The sequence below is a fragment of the Lepisosteus platostomus genome, chromosome 4 (assembly GCF_059453375.1).
Source record: "Lepisosteus platostomus isolate fLepPlt1 chromosome 4, fLepPlt1.hap1, whole genome shotgun sequence".
Lineage (NCBI taxonomy): Eukaryota > Metazoa > Chordata > Actinopteri > Semionotiformes > Lepisosteidae > Lepisosteus > Lepisosteus platostomus.
Genome location: NC_142614.1, coordinates 40562252 through 40581760, shown reverse-complemented (window position 1 = coordinate 40581760; position 19509 = coordinate 40562252). Strand labels below are relative to the sequence as shown.

Here is a 19509-nt window from a genome sequence, read left to right as displayed (position 1 = left end):
TCTACCCAATAAAGGTTTATACCCTGGAGGAGGGGGCAGCTCTCAGCCGTGGACTCCCGGAAGTTTCCTTTCAGTTAAATGAGGTTTTTCCTCCCCCCAGTGCTGTGCAGCTCACTTATTTGTATGGGCGTCAGGAGCGAGACCTTCCGGTGTCTCTCTCTCTGGGGCTATATATTTCTGGGTCTCTCATTCACCTTCGCTCAGCATTCTGTCACAGATGTCGGAATGGAAAAAACGTGGACTGGCAGAGTAGGAGCGCCCTCTGGCTGCAGAGGGCATGACATAAGGCTGTTCTAGATTTAAAGTAAAAGCAGTACAACAGCTTCCAATAAAATAATAACCTCTTAGAAAAAATGAGGATTAATCAAATGAGTATAGAACCTGTGTGATCACATATAAGGATTAGAAATATCTCGGGGGAGGAAATATGCTGCACCAAAAATTGAGACAGAAAAATAGTTTAAATAATTTCTACACGAAAAACAGTGACATACTTTACAGTCTTTTTTTAAGTGCCAAAGATCACATATATCAAAGTCTAAAACAATGGTTTATAACTTGGTGTAACTTGGTAATGTATAACTAAGTATTGTGTGACCTTTCTTTTTTAGGTAATGCTTGGACCTCAAGCATTCCTATCATCATATTCATGTTCATATGCTGTAGTTCTCTTGTTTCCGACTTCATGTCCTCTCTCTTTCTCATGAGGGCAGGTTTGTGCATTGTGACCGTACTACATACAGGACAAATATAATAGGGCCAGCATCCATTCTTTCTCCCACACTTCTGTGTGCATCTCCTGGACCATATCTGCCATGGAAGTAAGGGCTGTCATAAGGCAAGAGCCAAGAGAGTCTCATTCTTTAAGGCTTCTTTCTGAGAACCTTCCTCTGCCTGATTATTTTGACTGAGTCCATGGAAAGGTATAAGGCAACTTTAATGGACACAAAGGTATGCAGTTTCTATTTTTATTCAGCTATAAGTTAAAACATGCCCTTTATTATACATTGAATGCAAAACAAATCTAAATCAAATAAAACATACACAAACAAGCTCTTCTCAGAAATCTACCATGACTCCTTCTACAAAAGTGCCTCTATAATACCTGGGTAACTGAATCATTTTTAAAATCACAACAATCTAAAAACAAATGTGGTGTTTAATAGTCCAATGGTGTCCAGTTGATTGATTGCTTACTTCTCCCTTATCCATCTGGTACAATCCATTTGCAGAAGGTCTGCTCTCCTCCTCTGCTTCCTGTTTCTAACGTCATCCAGCTAATTGTCTTCCACTAACTTTTCAAGTTACTAAGTGTGATAGGTAATTCCCCATAGCTTTCTGGAGAATGCAGAACATACAAGATCTCCTATCTTGCCTGAACCTGTCATTTCTATCACAATACACAGTCATGGTAAAAAGTATTCACACCCACTATTGAGTAGAACTAATCAAAAACAATGCTTAATCATTAGTTACGTATATTGCACTTACAGATCTATTACTTTTTTAACCAAGATGTGGCATCTGTAGATGACATTCCAACCTCCCCCAAAGAGTCTGCCCACTGTTTTTGCATATTTCACTCAGCTCTACTACAATGGAATGGTGATGCTTCAGTACACTGTTTCTAATGCGTTTTTCTGGACACTCCACTCAAAGCACTTTACAGGTAATGGGGACTCCCCTCCACCACCACCAATGTGCAGCATCCACCTGGTAGATGCAACGGCAGCCATAGTGCGCCAGAACGCTCACCACACATCAGCTATCAGTGGGAAGGAGAGCAGAGTAATGAAGCCAGTTCATAGAAGGGGATTATTAGGAGGCCATGATTGGTAAGGGCCAATGGGAAATGTGGCCAGGATGCCGGGGTTACACCCCTACCTCTTTACAGGTATAGTTTCTAAAATATTAGTGTTTTAAAAATTTAATGTCCTTTTTGATGTTTTATTCTAGCAAGGTCCATAAACTGTTCATTGTTTCTCACAGTTTTTTTTTTCACTTGCTCTAATTCCAGAATATTCCACTATGTTCTTTAGAATATCATTATGTATTGAATACATTAGGCACCTGAACAATGAAGATATAACAAAGAATGCATACTTTATATGTATTGTCAATTATATAGGACTGGAAAAATAAACCAATAAAGTGGAATATATTATAAAAAAAGATAATTGGAGGCTTTCATTCAGTTGCGTATGATTTGAAGTATTTCCCTCACTTGGCTGTCAGTGAAGGTTTCTTGAGAAGGTTTGTTTTTGTTGTGATTTCTTATGAGATATGTTACATATTTTATTTGAACTTAAGCAATAAATATATTCCTTGAATCTAAACACTTCTGACTTCATAACCTTAACATTTTCAAGGTAACTGCAGTAATATTTCTGTATTCAGGCTCTCTCAGAAATATTGCAAAGAGAAAATTATGTAAAAAATAATTTGGAATTGGAAAATATTTTTCTGTTTTATAAAATAGTTGTCTGGAATCTCTTTGCCACAATTCCAGAGGCAGTGGAGATCAAGTGTTACTAGCTTGTGTTACAGTACATGCTATAAAATCCAAAGTACCTTACAAGAGAGTTATCATGGATTGGAGAAATTTCTCACAGGTACACAGCAAATCCCAAGAGTTATTGTTGTGTAGGAAGCAAAACATAACATTGCTGAAGCAAGCTTCACAAACTTACCTGTTCCTGGTTAATAGTTTAATTATTTTAATCCTGGTCACAGTAAGAATCCAGTATAGACTCTAACCACATTTTACAGACTGTAGTGCTTACCCTGTTCTGGATAAGCTTGTTTGTATTTCCATGTATTTCATAAAATGACCTTGTTTTTAGTTTCCATAGCTGCCACTCCTACAGCCTTTTTTCATTAAATTTGTTTCAGGTACTCTTGAATTTAACTATTTCATTAAAAATGTTCTTGAAGACTCACATCAAATCAGTATTTTGTGGTTTTCTTGTTTGTCAATACAGCAGCTCCAAAGATGGATGGATGTGGTTTTATCTGCTTACAGCTGTTCCACTTCATTTGTAATTGCAAGATCTACCCCTGCATGTATCTTTGTCTAAAAATACAACAATGTTAAAATAGTAATATCAAATATAATATACATCTAGTAATATAATTTACCTTGATTTCTATTTTGCCATCGAAATATTGGAAGAAATAATGTTACATTTACGCTTTAAAAAAGGAACAGAAAAACTGTCCATAACTGTTAATAACTGAACCATGGATCATGTTTATAGTCTTTACATATCACCAAGACCACCAAAAATGCCTTACCTGTGCTTGGGCTTTGAAACAAAGAGTTTACACTTTTTAGTGCATGAGCAGCTGTCTTCCACAAAAAACAACAACAACAGATTTCAACAGATTATCAATGGTATGGATAAGCACCATTTCTTTCTAGAAGAATCCTGATGAACAGAATTTATAGTTTCATCACAGACCACCAACTGTAACCATACCACTGCTTGCACTGCAACCCACACTGTAAGAGATTGCCACATTTTGTTGTGGTTTGTGGTTGGTTCAATGAAAATTCTTGTGCTGGTCCATAACACACCCATACAGTACATAGCTACTGTCTGAGAACTGTGAAAATCTGGAATAAAATGGAAACATGTTTTCCAAAAGACAGATGGGTGTGGTAGCATCTACAGTATGTTTCCCACTAATAAACAGCTATCAATGAGAGTGGGAGTACTGGTTTGCATTTAGATGTTTTGGAATTGTATCCGTGATGGCAGAAACATAAATTGGAACAGCAAAGTCAAAACTGTTATTTTAATAGTCAAGGAATTTATATTTGTGATTATGAGAGTAATGTGAAAGTACCATGTAATGTGCACTTTATTTTCAGATTATTCCTTGAATACATTGAACATACTGTAACAAAAAAACTTTGTAGTGGAATGCTTTCACCTTAAGTAAATGTTGGAGCATAAAAGTCAGTATTTGATTGAGTCTGTGACTCACTGAGCTCAGCAAACTTTAATCATTTCAGGGGTTTTGGTGCAGCCCCTTTGAGTTCTTGCTATTCTTGCGGTAATCTGATATAAGTTTTTTTAAGCATCTAAGCTGAATGCTCACTTAGTTTTAAATCTGGAGATTGGCATGGCCAGTCTGAGATTTTACTTAGACTTTCTAAGATTTTCTTTTGATGAGCTCCTTGGCTATATTAGCCATATGTTACTATTCATCAAGCATGAACAAAAAATATAAGAAGATGTGCAAAATGGAGGCCATTTGTGATGCACATAAGTGCATCTTAGTCAAGTCATTTCAACTCAAAGTTTGATTTCTTTTAAAGTTTATGTTTGAGATAAAAATATATATAAAATTGTATACAAAAGTTGTAGGCATTTGGCTGTGAATAATATAATTTTTATCTTCTATATTACCCATACAATATATATTGTACATTTATGTGTTGAAATTTGAAATATGCCAGTCAAATAATCTGACATTTGCTATATACTTTCTTGGTGTCATCATACAGCTAATTGTATCTATGTCTACACTAGATGATTCATTTGTTTGCAGAATAACTGGTTGCAGAGAGGTAGCAAAATTACTCAAGTTATGAAGGAACCATCTTCCTCTGGAAAAAGATTATAGGGGAAGCAGTCAAAGCAAAGAAGCAAAAGGGTTGTTTCATGAAGTGAGATTAATCAGTTAACTGGGTAACTTTTGTAAACATGTTGCCAAAAGGATTTTATTTTACAAAGCAAGATTGAATTTTATCCAGTTAAGTAACCAAAGCAATATATCCTCTATTCTTAACTTGCTCGAAGGGAGGTTAAGTTAAACTTAACAAAAAATGATGTCACCTTTCTTCAAGGATCCAGTATCAAGTTAAAATTACAGCTTTGTGCAAACAACAAGTTTAAAGATTGCTCTTTACAGTTTGCTAATGATTTTATTTGAAAGATATTGTTTCAGCAAATAAAGTATACTTCACATTCAGGATCTCTAAAGCCCACACATTGTTAATACTGCTCATAGCTAAGCATTAAAAGAAACTCATGCATTTTGCTGAGATTCCTTGTGACTGGTGAAGTTGTTTACTGTTTTTGTGTCTCAGAGGACTTTGTTAAAGCAACAGTGTGATATATAATAAAGAAAATGCCATTTGCATTGAAACAGTTGTGTGAATTCATAACATTTCCTGGCCATACATTACTAAATACCTCCAAACAGGAGTGACATCACAGTGGAAGTGGCTCCACCTTGATCATGAACAGGTGTATCTGGAATGAGGGACATGCAGCTTGTAGACTGCCGGGGAACTTTTTGTCACACTTCTCTACACTATGACAAGTACTGGTCTTCTCACAACCAGTCATGCCACAAGCTGCCAGGTCTGCCAGGTCTGCCTCCAGCTGATGACCTTCTATAGCCACCAGGCAGGGCCTCACACACACTGAGAGGCTGCACTGCCTTACTCTCATGCCCAGACTTCTCACTCTAACTATACACACTGAGTCTCTTAATGAATTTCACTAATCGTGCTCAGACTCAACACATTTTCCCTAACTAAACACTCACACCTACAGCACTGGTACCTCACTCTTATGCCATAGCTGCCAGCGCATCTTCTCTGTGCTCAGCCACCACTGCTTTTATACATTCATGCATTTGCCTGTGCACCTTCCCAGTGCCCATCCACCACCAGATGGTCTGCAGCCCCACTCTGTCCCCTGATATCCTGTAGTTCCTGGGAGATGGTCCCTCTACTGCACCTGATACTCTTGCATACACACTCTGACAGACTCACATGTACTGTACACTCAAACAGTGGACACAATGAACAGTCCTGTTCTCTCACTACAACAGCCAGTTTAAGTATTTTGGCTCCTTTCACTACTGCACAGTATAAAGACTCCAACAACTATATCCAGTTTCCTCCGGAAATGTCACTCAGTTTCTATGACCTTAATTGGGGCTTAGCTGTGTCCACCAGTCTGCCTTTTCTCTCAGAACTGTAAAGCAGATGTGCTCTCGTAACAGCACCCTCGTAACTGCTTTGGCCTGGCTCTCTCACAGCCGAACCTCAGCATACTGGGATTGTCTTGGGAGCCAGAGGCTAGCTGTGGAGAGACTGGCGGAACGGGAACACCCTATGCATAGTGGCAGGAATGGAGCAAATGAGGGGGTTCGCTCTGGGCTCAAGGTATTGGATGGAGTCGGGGAAGAGACAAGAGCCCCCAGGCAGCGGACGAAGGGCAACTAGGTGAGGCGAGTCTCACGACATCTGATCCCAATGCTGAGTGAGGAGGGCAGGACAGACTGGAAATAAATAGCACACCTCTACCAGTTGCACAAGAAGAACAAAAACAGGCACTGGGAAGCAAGAAACAAGACAGAAAGGTGGAGCGCCTTCTAGGGGTAGGAAGAGGGTCGTGACAGGGATCTGATCTCCCATGTCCTCTCTTGCCTGTAGCTTGCACAAGACTTAGGTCTTGGCTTGATCTCTTCCCTTGGAAGTGATCGGTGTGCTCTTAAAGAACTCCCACAGCTGAGTCTCATTAGCTTTTAAACTCCACTCAGCTGTGGTTACCGAGGCAATGTGTCACTCTCTTTAGATAGCTCTGCCTCACTGCTGAACACATCCTATATCCGCACACAGGAGTTTCATGAAATAACTACTAACTACTTATGTTATTATATTTAATTCTATCCATTGTCAATGTAGCTTCTGTTCCCTGTACATATGCACCGTGATCTAAACATTTCTCGCAGCATTTCCTAATATAATAGTGTCTCTGAACTGCAAAGACATCCTCATTAAAGCCAAACACTGCCTGCTTTTTAAAAAAAAAACAACCAATTCACAGCAACAATGTACAGTTAAAATATAAACCTCTTGCCTAAAAAAATTGTCTTAAGAATGTCTGCAACTTGGAGGGGTGGACACCTTATCTATTCTTGATTTATACCACAGAAATTTTAAGACAATATTCTAATAAAGGAAAACATTCATTATTGTGTTGATGATGAGGAGTCCTCCTCCAATCTTCCTCCGCTCATGCTTCTTGTTGATTAAAATTAGGGAACATTTTAATTCAGAGGATTGAACTACAGTACCACTGCGGATGATATTCTTGTATATTGTCTTGACCCTCCATCAGGTCCTCCTATTGTAGTCCAGCTACTGTAAATGCATAATTACTGTTGCATAAAAAATTGATTATACAACCACACAATAGCTTAAATGGGAGCTACACTTCAAAGCATGATATTAATGTAGACTAAATAATGCCAACACATGCATGCTCATAGTCATAATTAACCATATTCAATTTATTTGTGATTCTTTGCCAGGCGTTTTCTCTGGCTTTTGCAGCAGCTACATTATAGCTTCTTGTTATTACAACAGATTTTATTCTCATAGTTTACGTAAAGAGCTGTAATTCATCATTGGATAAAGACACACTTTCTTTTGCTGGGGTTTTGCTCAACCATCTTTGCCTTCTGAGGTGTGGCATGAATGCACAGTTACTCAAATTGTTGAAATCTGAGTTCCTTTAATCGGATAAGTCAAACCTCAGTTTGCCTTTGCCAGTTTGTGAAAGTGAATTAACCTGAACTCAAATACTGGGTTAAGTCTATCCGGATAACTTGAGAAAAGCCTGAGTTAGTTAAACCTGTTTTGTGAATCAGTCTTCAGGTGAAGATTGGGTTTAGCAGACTACATAAACAAGCAATGAGGGCAGGAAATGAATCCAGCACCCTGGAACTGCAAGACAGCAGTGCTAATTCCAAGACATTAATACAACCCACCAACTCACACACATAAAACATTAACTTTGGTATAATTAAAAAGTAATATATTTTTAAACAAAGTAAATGGGGATCAATTAAAAGTAAAATAATTTGAGCAGTATGTATAATTTTTTTAAAATGTTTCTATTTATTGAAGAAAACATTTACACATAAAATGCATCTTCATCATTAGTAAATTTTAGCAGATTTTCAAATCTTGTTAGCTCAGGAAAATGATACATAAATAACTGGATGTGTGCTCAAAATGTTTAAGATTTTGTCATCATAGCTTATTTTAAGTGGGATTATCCAATACATACAGCTTTCTGCATTATATAAGGCAGTAGGGTGTAATATATATTCTTCCATATGGCCAAAATTTATGGTTATAAATCAAGTGATTAATAACACCTCTGTGCCAAAAAAGGCTATCTTTATTATAATCTCTAGGGTCAGTTATAAACAGATACCATAATACTGTTATGATTTTTTTGCATATAAATACCCTTTTCCAAGTATACAAACTGATTGCAGGGAATCTGTTTATAATAAAATCTGATTGCATAAAGTGCTACAGTGCTGGCAGTCACTGCAAAATTGAAACTGTTGGCCTCATTCACAAAGTTTATCATAATCTATACATGTAGTATAAGGTTTCCCAGTCTCAAATATATTTATTAAATATTAATATTATACCTGAAAAGTAAATACAATTTTTGCTGTAATGTATTTTTTAATCCTTACATTCCAAAAAAAGCTTATTTGTGAACTTTTAAAATATACCCTAACATCTACTGTGAAAAATAATTCACTGAATTTTATTAAAAAAATCTATTTTATAATGTGCACCCAATGTGCGTATCGGCACAGAATGCTGAATATTGTTACTAGCCAACAAATATGTATCATTGCCAGCAACTTCACTTTTTGTCTTAGATAGGATATCACGCAACACCCCAGTTAGAACAGTGCTGCAGGGGTGCCTGGTTTCTCACCAGGATATGGAATATACTAAAAGTTAATAAAATATAACATGTAAAGTTTTTTAAACAACAAATGAGGCCAGGCACACAGGTACATCGCAAGTCTTTATAAGTATATCATGCTCACACAAACAAATACTGTACTGTATATTACATACATGAAGAAAATTAAGAACTACAAAATACAAAATAGGGATATCTTACAAGGCATGCCATTAGGATTATGGTGCTTGTTAAGAGTAAGTAGGTCACCTGTTATGATAAAGGGAATATGTATTAGTTAAGAATATTAGAAAACAAAAGCATCTGAAGAAATGTTTGATACCACTTTAACACTGAATATACTGTAGTTTGTTTGTTGCTCCTGACAGGCAAGCCACTGTGTTCCCATTTGTAAAACTGTAGTCATTTAATAAACTATCAAAAATCACATTTTGAATACTTTTATGATCTGGAAGCATGCAAGGAAATATTTCAAATTAAAGAAAAATAAAACTTTTGTTATTTCTTAAAAAACAAAATCACATTGGAAAATTACACAATTTTAACCTTTTTTTTTTCTTTAAGACAATTGTGAAATGAAATGTAAATCATTTTGAGTGTTTCTACAAACAATATCAATGAATACTGCATATCCATCCATTATAAAAAAGATAACTATTCCTGGAAAAGAATTACATGATATTCCATAGCAGCCAATAGTTTATCTTGAAAGCATAAATTGTGCACAAAGTGGTACTGTGATGTAAATTCATTCTTTCTTCTGCTAACATGTTTTACATTTTAGAAAACACAAGAAAAGGTCAGAGATTTGTAAAACGGCAGATTAGCAAAATGGAACTCATAGGCACAGGTAATGAGAAAACAAGGAATAATCATTATGTTTTCTACAGAAACCATATCCTGTAGTGTTTCTTATGTGGAAGAACAGTAGGAGGTTCAGTAGGTGCAGCAGATTAAACTGATGGCTGGCTCTGTAGGATATTGTATCTGCTTGACACAGCAACAATTCTGCCCAAATGATTCTTGGATAAGCAATGGTCAGAGTGTATAAACAGATGGTCAGTCCGTAATGGAGCATTAAATAGAAATCAGAGTTGTTTAAAGCACATCTGGAATAAAACTGGACGAGTATAGAAATCTTGAAGGACAATTAGGTGAGGACTTTGAGATCAAAATATTATTTTATATCCGGTACTATCTTGTACAATATATGGTCCTACTTCATTTATGATGAACAAATAATAATGTGCAGTTAAGGAATTCCTGTCACACATGCCTAAAATTTTACTGTAATGGAATGGAGATTTATAAAGGATTTAACATTAAGATACGTACCATTTTACATATCTCATTCCAGGCTGTTTATTGAAATAACAATAATTTTTCCTACAGGGTTTCTACAGACCTTTTCAGAAGCAGAATGCAAAATAGATGATATTACACATTGAACATATGTTACCATTAAGATTAAATTATATATTGAGCACCTTTAATAACATCCATCCATTTCCTAACTACTTTATCCAATACATCCAGGGCCAATTTTCCCAGAAGCCACTTAACCTACTGTACCACTATGTCTTTGAACTAGAAGAGGAAACCAGAGCACCAAAAGGAAACCCATGAAATCATGGGGAGAACATACTCCACACAGATAATACCCCTCTGCCACTGCTAGGCAACAACACTAACCAGTGAGCCACTGTTCTTACAGAGCACATTAAAATTATTTCACAGTGCAATTCACTAAAAAGTAACTTATCATTCATTTGTACATGGAATATTATACAGGGATCAACATGCTAAATGAGTGGTGGCAGCATTCCTTCTGTAGGTCTCTCCAGAGTAAAATCCCTTTGTTAAAGGACCACTGTTTTGGTGTAGTGGGTTTGACATTCTTCTGGAATGTGGCACTTAGAAATGTGCCTAAGACACAACTTGAATACAGGAACTGACTGCATAAATTATACAGTACATACATACTGCTTAGGTTCAGCAATAGGTTAGGTTAGTGTAAAGCTGGTGGAGCCAACTATTTTAGTTCTGTCAATTTAGGAGTTGTATGACAAGACCAGAGGAATTAGAAAATGCACCTGTCAGATAGGAAGTAATATAAATTGCATATCAGGATTGTTAGAAGATTTTATGAGCATTATGCACAGTCAGGCATATCATGGAATTTTCAACCAGCACTTATTTTACTTTTAACTTCAGTAACCTATTACTCAGCAACTTTAATATTCTAGATAAAAGAAGCATAGGATGTGAAAATGTCATATTAAAAATCATACACCTTTTAAATTAAACAATTTCTATGTGAACTGAATTTGTTGGTTTTTGAACTGAATGTTTTGGTTTTTGTCTCACATTGTGTCTATATTGAGTCCATACTCCATTAAGTATGGACATAGGACAAATGGAATCCATTCAATATTTTTCTTAATTTTTTTATTAGGACATTTAACAAAATTGCTATTTTAATTAGGTTTAGAAAACAGAAAAAATATAATACAAATACAGTCAAAGACAAGTACTGGCATCCATCACTCCTAGAGAGCCAAAACCTATCCTGGTATATAAATACAGCCTTTTTTTTCTACTTCATGCACTTCTGTTTCATACAGGTGGGGAGTGAGAGTAATAGCTCACATGCTAAATGCTATATGCTAAAAAAATGGATATTGCTAAACTGAATTTTTATCTAAAGGTATTGTAATAATAATAATTAATAATTGCTTACACTTATATAGCGCTTTTCTGGACACTCCACTCAAAGCGCTTTACAGGTAATGGGGACTCCCCTCCACCACCACCAATGTGCAGCATCCACCTGGATGATGCGACGGCAGCCATAGTGCGCCAGAACGCTCACCACACATCAGCTATCAGTGGGGAGGAGAGCAGAGTAATGTAGCCAATTCATAGAGGGGGATTATTAGGAGGCCATGATTAGTAAGGGCCAATTGGAAATTTGGCCAGGACACCGGGGTACACCCCTACTCTTTTCGAGAAGAGCCCTGGGATTTTTAATGACCACAGAGAGTCAGGACCTCGGTTTTACGTCTCATCCGAAGGACGGCGCCTGTTTACAGTATAGTGTCCCCATCACTATACTGGGGCATTAGGACCCACATGGACCACAGGGTGAGCACCCCCTGCTGGCCCCACTAACACCTCTAAATTAAGATTGCTTTGTGCAAAGGAATATTTTATATTCTGCAGTTTATGTACTGTATATTGTTGTTCTCTCTTACAAGATATGGTACCCCCGAGTTGTTTTCTATTTGAAATCAGGTTTACTTTTATGCTAAAATACATAATGTACATGTAGAAAATATTAAGTATCCATATCAACTTTAAGAAAACGTGCGATGTGCAACCTTGAACATTAATTTCTAGTAAAAAGTGTATCGGTTTCCATAGTTGTTTAAAATCTATGGGATGCAATGAGGTTTGAGGGTTTATGGAATGTCCGGAGGGGGCATAGTTCATTGCGGAAGTAGACCAGTTACAGGACTTTGTAAGCAAGACAGATATCTGTGCAAATACTTTTATTAAGAAATAAATTCAAAATACACACTTTGACATTTCTAGAGACCTCTAACCTTTGTATTACATAATAAACATGGTCTCACATTGTAACTTGCTTGTAATGTGCCACTAAAATATATATTTTAAAGAGATTGAATTCAGTAGTGAAGAAAAGGGATTTTAAAATCTGTTTTTTACATTTTATCTAAGGATGTCTTACTTTATGACAGTCTCAGTGATTTAAATTCTATACATTTTGGTAATATGTAGGCCCATATGCTAACTAATGGTTTTAAAACTAATTCACTTTAATTCTATCGTACTGGCAATACCATCACAAAACATATACTGTACAATAAAGACTACATTAAGCATAAACATTTAACAGCTCATTTGATGTAGATATTAGCAGGCTGTTGAGCATACAATCTCTGTATTGTATGCTCGGGAATGTAAAATGTATTTTACGGGAATGTAAAATTTGAAAATACATATGTAAATGACTAACAGCTTTGAACTTATTTTAAATTAAAAAATGTAGAACTGAAATAAACACATTAATGATTCTGTGGTATAATAAAATAACTGTACCTTAAATCAGTCAGTCTTGGCAGAAGTCTTTTCTTTCCACTGAAGTATGGTTCAAATTCTTCAGTTTTAAGTCTGTGGGAGTAGTCTATATACCCAGATATTTCCTGTCCATGAGAATTTCGGTCCCTTATGAAAATGATAGACTGTAAAAAACAGAGAAGGAAATACTGTATAAATAATTAAGCACAGATTACTTTCAAAACTAAACAAATGGTTGACATCAGTCATCAATAATGAGGAGATATAAAATCTATACTATAAATCATATATATATATCAGTGTAGCATTCTTTAAATTATACTTTTTGATGACGTTAAAGTTTTTAGTATATTGTATACAGTTAAAGACTACACAATTATAACACTGTGTTTTAATCTTCTTTTTGCTCTTCAGCATGAAATTAACTTCTGACTGTTTCCGAGAAGTGTACATTTCATACTAATTAAAGTCCCAATAACACCACATTGCTAAATGTGGTTTTAACTTGCTAGAAAAATGGTATTTGAAATATTACTGATACAAAAATCTAGAAAACACACATTGACATATACTGTACATATTCAGATTTAATATTGGAATACTAGAACAAGAGCCTTGATAGAGCCACCGCCCCCAAAACTGTAATTGTAAAATTACAATTGTAACTAGTACTAAACATGGTTGATACAATTTGAAGTACATCATCATATTCATTATAAACCATTGAGAATGGCACGATTTAAGGCTAGTTTAACATCTGAGTGCACACATTGCAAATCAGAATATGCCAATATGATGGGTATGTTTTCGAATTGTGAAAAATAAAAATGTGTGAATTTCATTAATCAACTTATATTACCTAATTATGTATCTTTTAAAGTTTGTATACATTTTAAATGTTGTAGAATTATTACTTGATAATAGCTATCCAATTTTCAATATTTGTGTATACTTTGTATATTGTTATATTAATGTTTTATTAAGTGATGACCTTGTAAACGTTAATTCTTTGTGTACATATACTATATACAGTATATACACTGTCCAACTAGTTGAATTAAGTATGGGATGATTGTTTTTGCAAGCAATTGAAAGGGTTTGGGGTAGGGGATAATAAAGACTAATTAAAGGGAAAAAAAACGGGGAACAGTTTTCTTTGAAGCCACATAACCATGTTTAATCTTTCAAAATGTGTAAATCAAGTAATGATACAAGGGTGATATGCAGTGGTTTATAAGTGTTGGAAACTTTCAAAAGCTCAGGTACCTTCTACATGAAAGATATCTGATATCCTATTGGAGTGCTTTACTTTTACTAAATACCTTTTCCAAGCAAGCAAATGTATTATGGCTTTGCTCATCAAACTTACCTCTAAGTTACTTTCTTCACCACTGACCAAACTGAGAAGATTCCAACAGAATATTGATTCTGATAATATAACTTTGGTGCTGCTTTTATTAACTTTAGCTCTTATAGATATTATTAGTTTTGAGAGGATGAAAAAAAGACAACTAGCACCCAAAAGCTCAAAGGAAGAGGAATCTTCTTTATATTTTTTAAACAGATGCTATCAGGCTCAAGGCTGGCTGTGAGCCGAGATAGCTACAATATCTGCAGGTTCTATAGACTTGTACCAGCTTCAAAATAAATTAGCCAGGTGGAAACAAAGAATTATAGACGGAAGAGGAAAGCATGCAGATCATTTTTCTACTTATGATATCAAACCTTACAGCTCCCAACTGTATTACAGAGAAGAGGAAAGCTAACCCCATTTATTGATTCTTCTGTCACCAGTTTAAATCTAAGTAAGTAACCTAAAGCATGCAGCAGTTGGGTTCATTTAAAATAACAGGGATCCACAACCTATTAACGGGACCTAAACTGGTGTTTCACCTCAGCTGCAAAACCTTGAAAAAGCATGATATCTTCTGGTGGTGTAAAAGTTACAGGAACATATCACTCATAATTTGTAAGGGAATGAAAATGATATGTAAAATTCAAGTAACCCTAAGCATTTGTGATACTCAATATTTTAGAACCTGCTTTGTTACCTTAGAATTAAAATGTATGCAGTACAAATATAGCATGTCGCTTAATATGGCTAAAAAGGCAAGTAACCTGGAAAGAAAATGCTTTACAATCTCCACTGCATTACTAATCTTGGTTTATTTAATGGAACAAAGTATAGTTGGCATTTCTGAAACATTCCATTAAAATGATGAAATGAAGTCCTCATTGTCTTCCCCTACCCCCGATTTAAACCATAGAAACACACATTGGAGATTTACATACACTGTCAGAAATTCTGGATTCTTCTCTATTTACAAGATATACTGTACTTTACAGACTGTTAACAATATTAGAGTATTTGTGGCTCTCACATATCCTATGAGTGAAGACATATTCTAATATTCACTCCAGAACATGTAATGCAAATCAGTCTTCTGACATACTCTACTTAATAGTTAATGATTTAGAAACTGGTTATCTAGACATTAATGTGAAGTCAATAATCAACAATCTAATTAAACCATTAGAATCCCTACGACTCCAGGACCACACTCACTGTGTTGATTAAATGTGCTAATGTTGATAATTGAGTATTTTTCCGCATTATTATACAGTTATTAAGTTATGGAGTTATAAGGTTATTAACTTTAAATTTAATAATGTGAACTTTTAAACAGATCATTTGCTTTAGCTTTCACCTTAAGTGAGGTACATTGTTATTTCTAATTTCTTTGATTTTCTTTCTCAGTATTATAAAATAGCTATTCTACTTATACCAGGTACCTTAATTACTGATCTCATAGCTCAACTGACACAGAATTTGCAGATTTACTCCAGACTCTATAGGTCCAGTGATATCCGGACTCTACCGGATTAGTATCATTATGCAGTCTCATCAGTAACTGTTAGGGCAGAAATTTGAAGGAATTATTGTAGCTAACATTCACCACCTCAGGGTATTATTAACTATTGTATTCTCAAATTTCTAAAATTTAAAAAGTGAGCAAGAAATATCAGCACATAAAATAGAACCTCTAACACTGTATACTTTAAACTTAATATAAGATCTAATACAAAAGGCAAATGTTGCAAAAAGGAAAGCTTTTCAAGGTCAGATCTTGAAATGATATTATCATTGTCTAGATCTGAAGAAGAAAAAGCTGGATTAATGTTCCCTTCCAATAATGTGCTTAAACTGCTCATGAATATAAAGAAACAGTTGATATCACACTTGAACATGAAACAAAATAAAGCAAAATACAAATATTACAAAATACCTTGCTTGTAAAAATTGGATATTTACAAATAATCTATTAATCATCATAATCTCATCATTTTCAATAGCTGCTCATCCAATTCAGGGTCACAGTGGCCTGGAGCCTATACTGGGAAGTACTGGGCACAAGGCAGTATACACCCTGGATTTGACACCAGTCCAGTTCAGGGCACTAGCCTATTAATATAAAGATACAATCTTGTTCCATGCTATTAGAATGCAATGCTCCATGAAAGAAATAATGAAGATAATAAGACCAATGGCAATTGCTACAGGTACTATACTACTACATGCACAGCTGAGGAATGAGTAAAACTAGAGTACAGATGAGGAAATTAGTAAAACACTTCATTTGTATTCTGCAGGGGTATTTTTTTCACTTGGAATTTCTACTGATAATGGCTGCACCTTATGTACTAGGATGGCTGTGTGATCGTCGCGGTTCCACATGGGGTCGTGCCCCCCGCCACCCGTTCCGTTTCGCACACCCGGGTCGTCGGCGTAACGCAACAGGGAACCAACCGCGTGAGCTAAAGGAGACCTCCCTCAGCCCAGGCAGCTGAGAACCCTGATACGCGCAGTGAGGGCACTGACGTCACCACACTAGCTCCGCTACACCCTCCCCTGCTGAACTTCGCCTCGGTGAAGGCGAAGGAAACTCCCACACTCCTGCCCGAGTCACGGCACCAATGTGTTAGTCTCGGTTCTGCGCAGAGTCGAGCCTCCCACCGCCCTTCCGTCCCCCACGCCTGGGGCGCGAACGCGGGTCTCCGGTGTAACGCAACAGGGCACCAACCGCGTGAGCTAAAGGAGACCTCCCTCAACCCAGGCAGCTGAAGTCCCTGCTATGTGCAGTGAGGGCGCTGACGTCACCGCACTAGCTCCGCTACAGCTGCACTCTCTGTAGAGCACAATTTAACAGAAAAAGTGGGGAATCCCAGTGCCCCAGATCCTCAGAACAATCATACATTGTCAGTGACCATGCAGGTGTCTCTGGGTGTCAGTGGATTTATTATGGGTGTGGTTTGGTTTAGGAGGCAGCTTAAGCCATCACTAACAAATGTGTAAATTTGTTGAGGTAATGAAAACATGGCCTGTATAACAGGAATGTTTGAGGTCAAGAGTCCTTTTTTTTGGCAGGCTTACCCTAGTTCTTCTGTAGGTATCCCTTGAATGAAAAAAGGTAGCTTGTTTAATTTGGAAATGACTTCAAACAGCAAAGCTGGTGTAATACATGCAGCAGTGGAAACCAGATGTGCTGAGGTGTGCTGCTTGTTTAGGATCCACCAGAATTCCACTTCCTCTCAATATCTGATACAGATTGCTCTTACAGAGACAGTTTATGTATACTAAGTCTGGCTAATAAAACCTTGAAGACTGGCTCAAAGTAAAAAAAAGTAATGGTAATTCATATACAGCACCATATATACTAAAAGGCATTCCGAAAAAACTTAATACTTTTAAGTGGATCCTGCGCATCAAAAGAAACCAGTTACTTGTACCCAGAACATCACACTTAGAAAATGATGTGTCGATTTTGAAAATGGGTTATGACTCTTAGTCTTCTCAATTGAGGCCTATCATTGTGTATTTGATTTGGTTTTTCTTTCCAATTTAAAACTGGGTTGTAACACCTCAGATGGCAAATGGTAGTGCTCTAATCTCCATTATACTTATATGTGTTACTTTCTGTGAATATGTGATATGTGTTCTTTTTCTTGGTTTTCACTAAGTTTGACATTCAACAGGTTAATATCATCTGTGCCAAATCAAATTGGGAACTAATGGGGTTCTTTAATGCTTAATCAAGTCCCTCATGTGTGGCAAGTCAGATTAGCCCCAATAAGGACAAAACAGCTTTTTGTTGCTGCTTACTTTGATTTTATAGTCACAAAAGTAGAATTAGCAAGCTTCTTGCAAGTATTGTGAAATGACAAGAGCTAATTAGTATTAATTTCCATTATTCATTGCAACATCTTGATTATGAAAAGACACAATAAGGTTGAGATGTGATCTTTGTAAGATATTGTATGTATCTATTATATACAGTACATAGTGACAATCATGCGGACAAGGCTGAAACCAGTAGAAAACCAAGACATTGGGTCTTGGGACGAGATATTTGTCTTGACAATGTTGAGGATATGCTTTTTTCTAAAGCTGACAGACACCAATACATTTTAAGCCCTTTAAATTGTGAATTCTGCATTTAATGAAAATAAATCAATGTAAACTTATTTTGAAGAACGTGACAATTACAGAAAAGAAAGGTATTGTGAAAATGTCCCTGTAAAAACATCCCTTAGAAGTCTACTAATGTAATATATTTACACATTTACACATACAGACCTATATATTACATTTTATATACAGTATATCATCATTTCCAGGACAAGCTGAATTTACGTTTCTACATGTACTCATCCATCCATCAGTTCTTGTTAGGGCTGCAGCAACCAGAAGTCAATTCCAGAAGCATAGAACACATGGGAATAGCATGAGACTGTTTTTGCTCTGGCCAGGAAGTCAGTCCACTGCAGGACTACAGAGAAAGGGGAAAATGTAATATAGCCAAAGACATGCAGCTAGCATAGCTTAGAAACTCCACATAAACATGTGGAAACATGGGAAAACATGCAAGCTCCTTACAGAAGAGCCCCTAGCCCAGAATCAAACCCAAGGTCCCAGAGCTGCAAGGCAGCAGTGCTAACCACCATGCCACCCCCATGTATGCAGTGAAGATGAAAATAATCACAAGACAGTGTTCTCATTGCTCATAATTATAGGGTGTGCCACAAGGCATAAGAACCAAAAATGCAGGACTAAACCATACTGAAAAACTACACGCAGTACATAGTGGTTAAAATTTATGTGTATTTTTTAAAGTATTTTTAAGCATTGTGAGTTAGGTTCCATATTTAAAAGTGGATTTAAACTATTTTGCAGAATCAGAAATACTTACATACATCAAATAAATATCCAACTGCCAGTGGCTATATAAAAACTAAAGTTATATTTTTTAGTTGAAGTAAATATAATTTTCCTCATAGCAAGAGCATGAGGATTGTGTGTTTTCCTGTGAAAAGAGGACTTGTTAAAGCCATCCACTACACGTTATACAGTACTGCAAGTTCCACTGAGCCAATGGCATTGATAATCTTTAAGTGATACTACTACAGACATCCAGTAAGTTAAAAGGATACCCTGGTCATCTTAAACCTAACCAATCTTGTCAGTGCTTGGCCAATAATTGGATAATTCTGGTTACAGTTCACTAATGATAGTCTAGACTCAGATTAAGTGATATTTGGACTAAGGTGCTCAATATTTGCTCCAAGTTTTCACTTTTAAACATTT

The 19509-nt window shown here is 36.2% G+C and overlaps 1 protein-coding gene across 1 annotated transcript in view; it reads right to left on the bottom strand.

Annotated features, from left to right (window-relative positions):
• The window catches only part of cfap299 (cilia and flagella associated protein 299), a 258827-nt gene that overhangs the window by 6002 nt on the left and 233316 nt on the right, over positions 1 to 19509 (bottom strand). The window contains exon 4 of the mRNA XM_088629493.1: positions 12888 to 13030. Within this exon, the coding sequence (XP_088485619.1) occupies positions 12888 to 13030 (143 nt within the window). The remainder of the gene's footprint in view (positions 1 to 12887; positions 13031 to 19509) is intronic.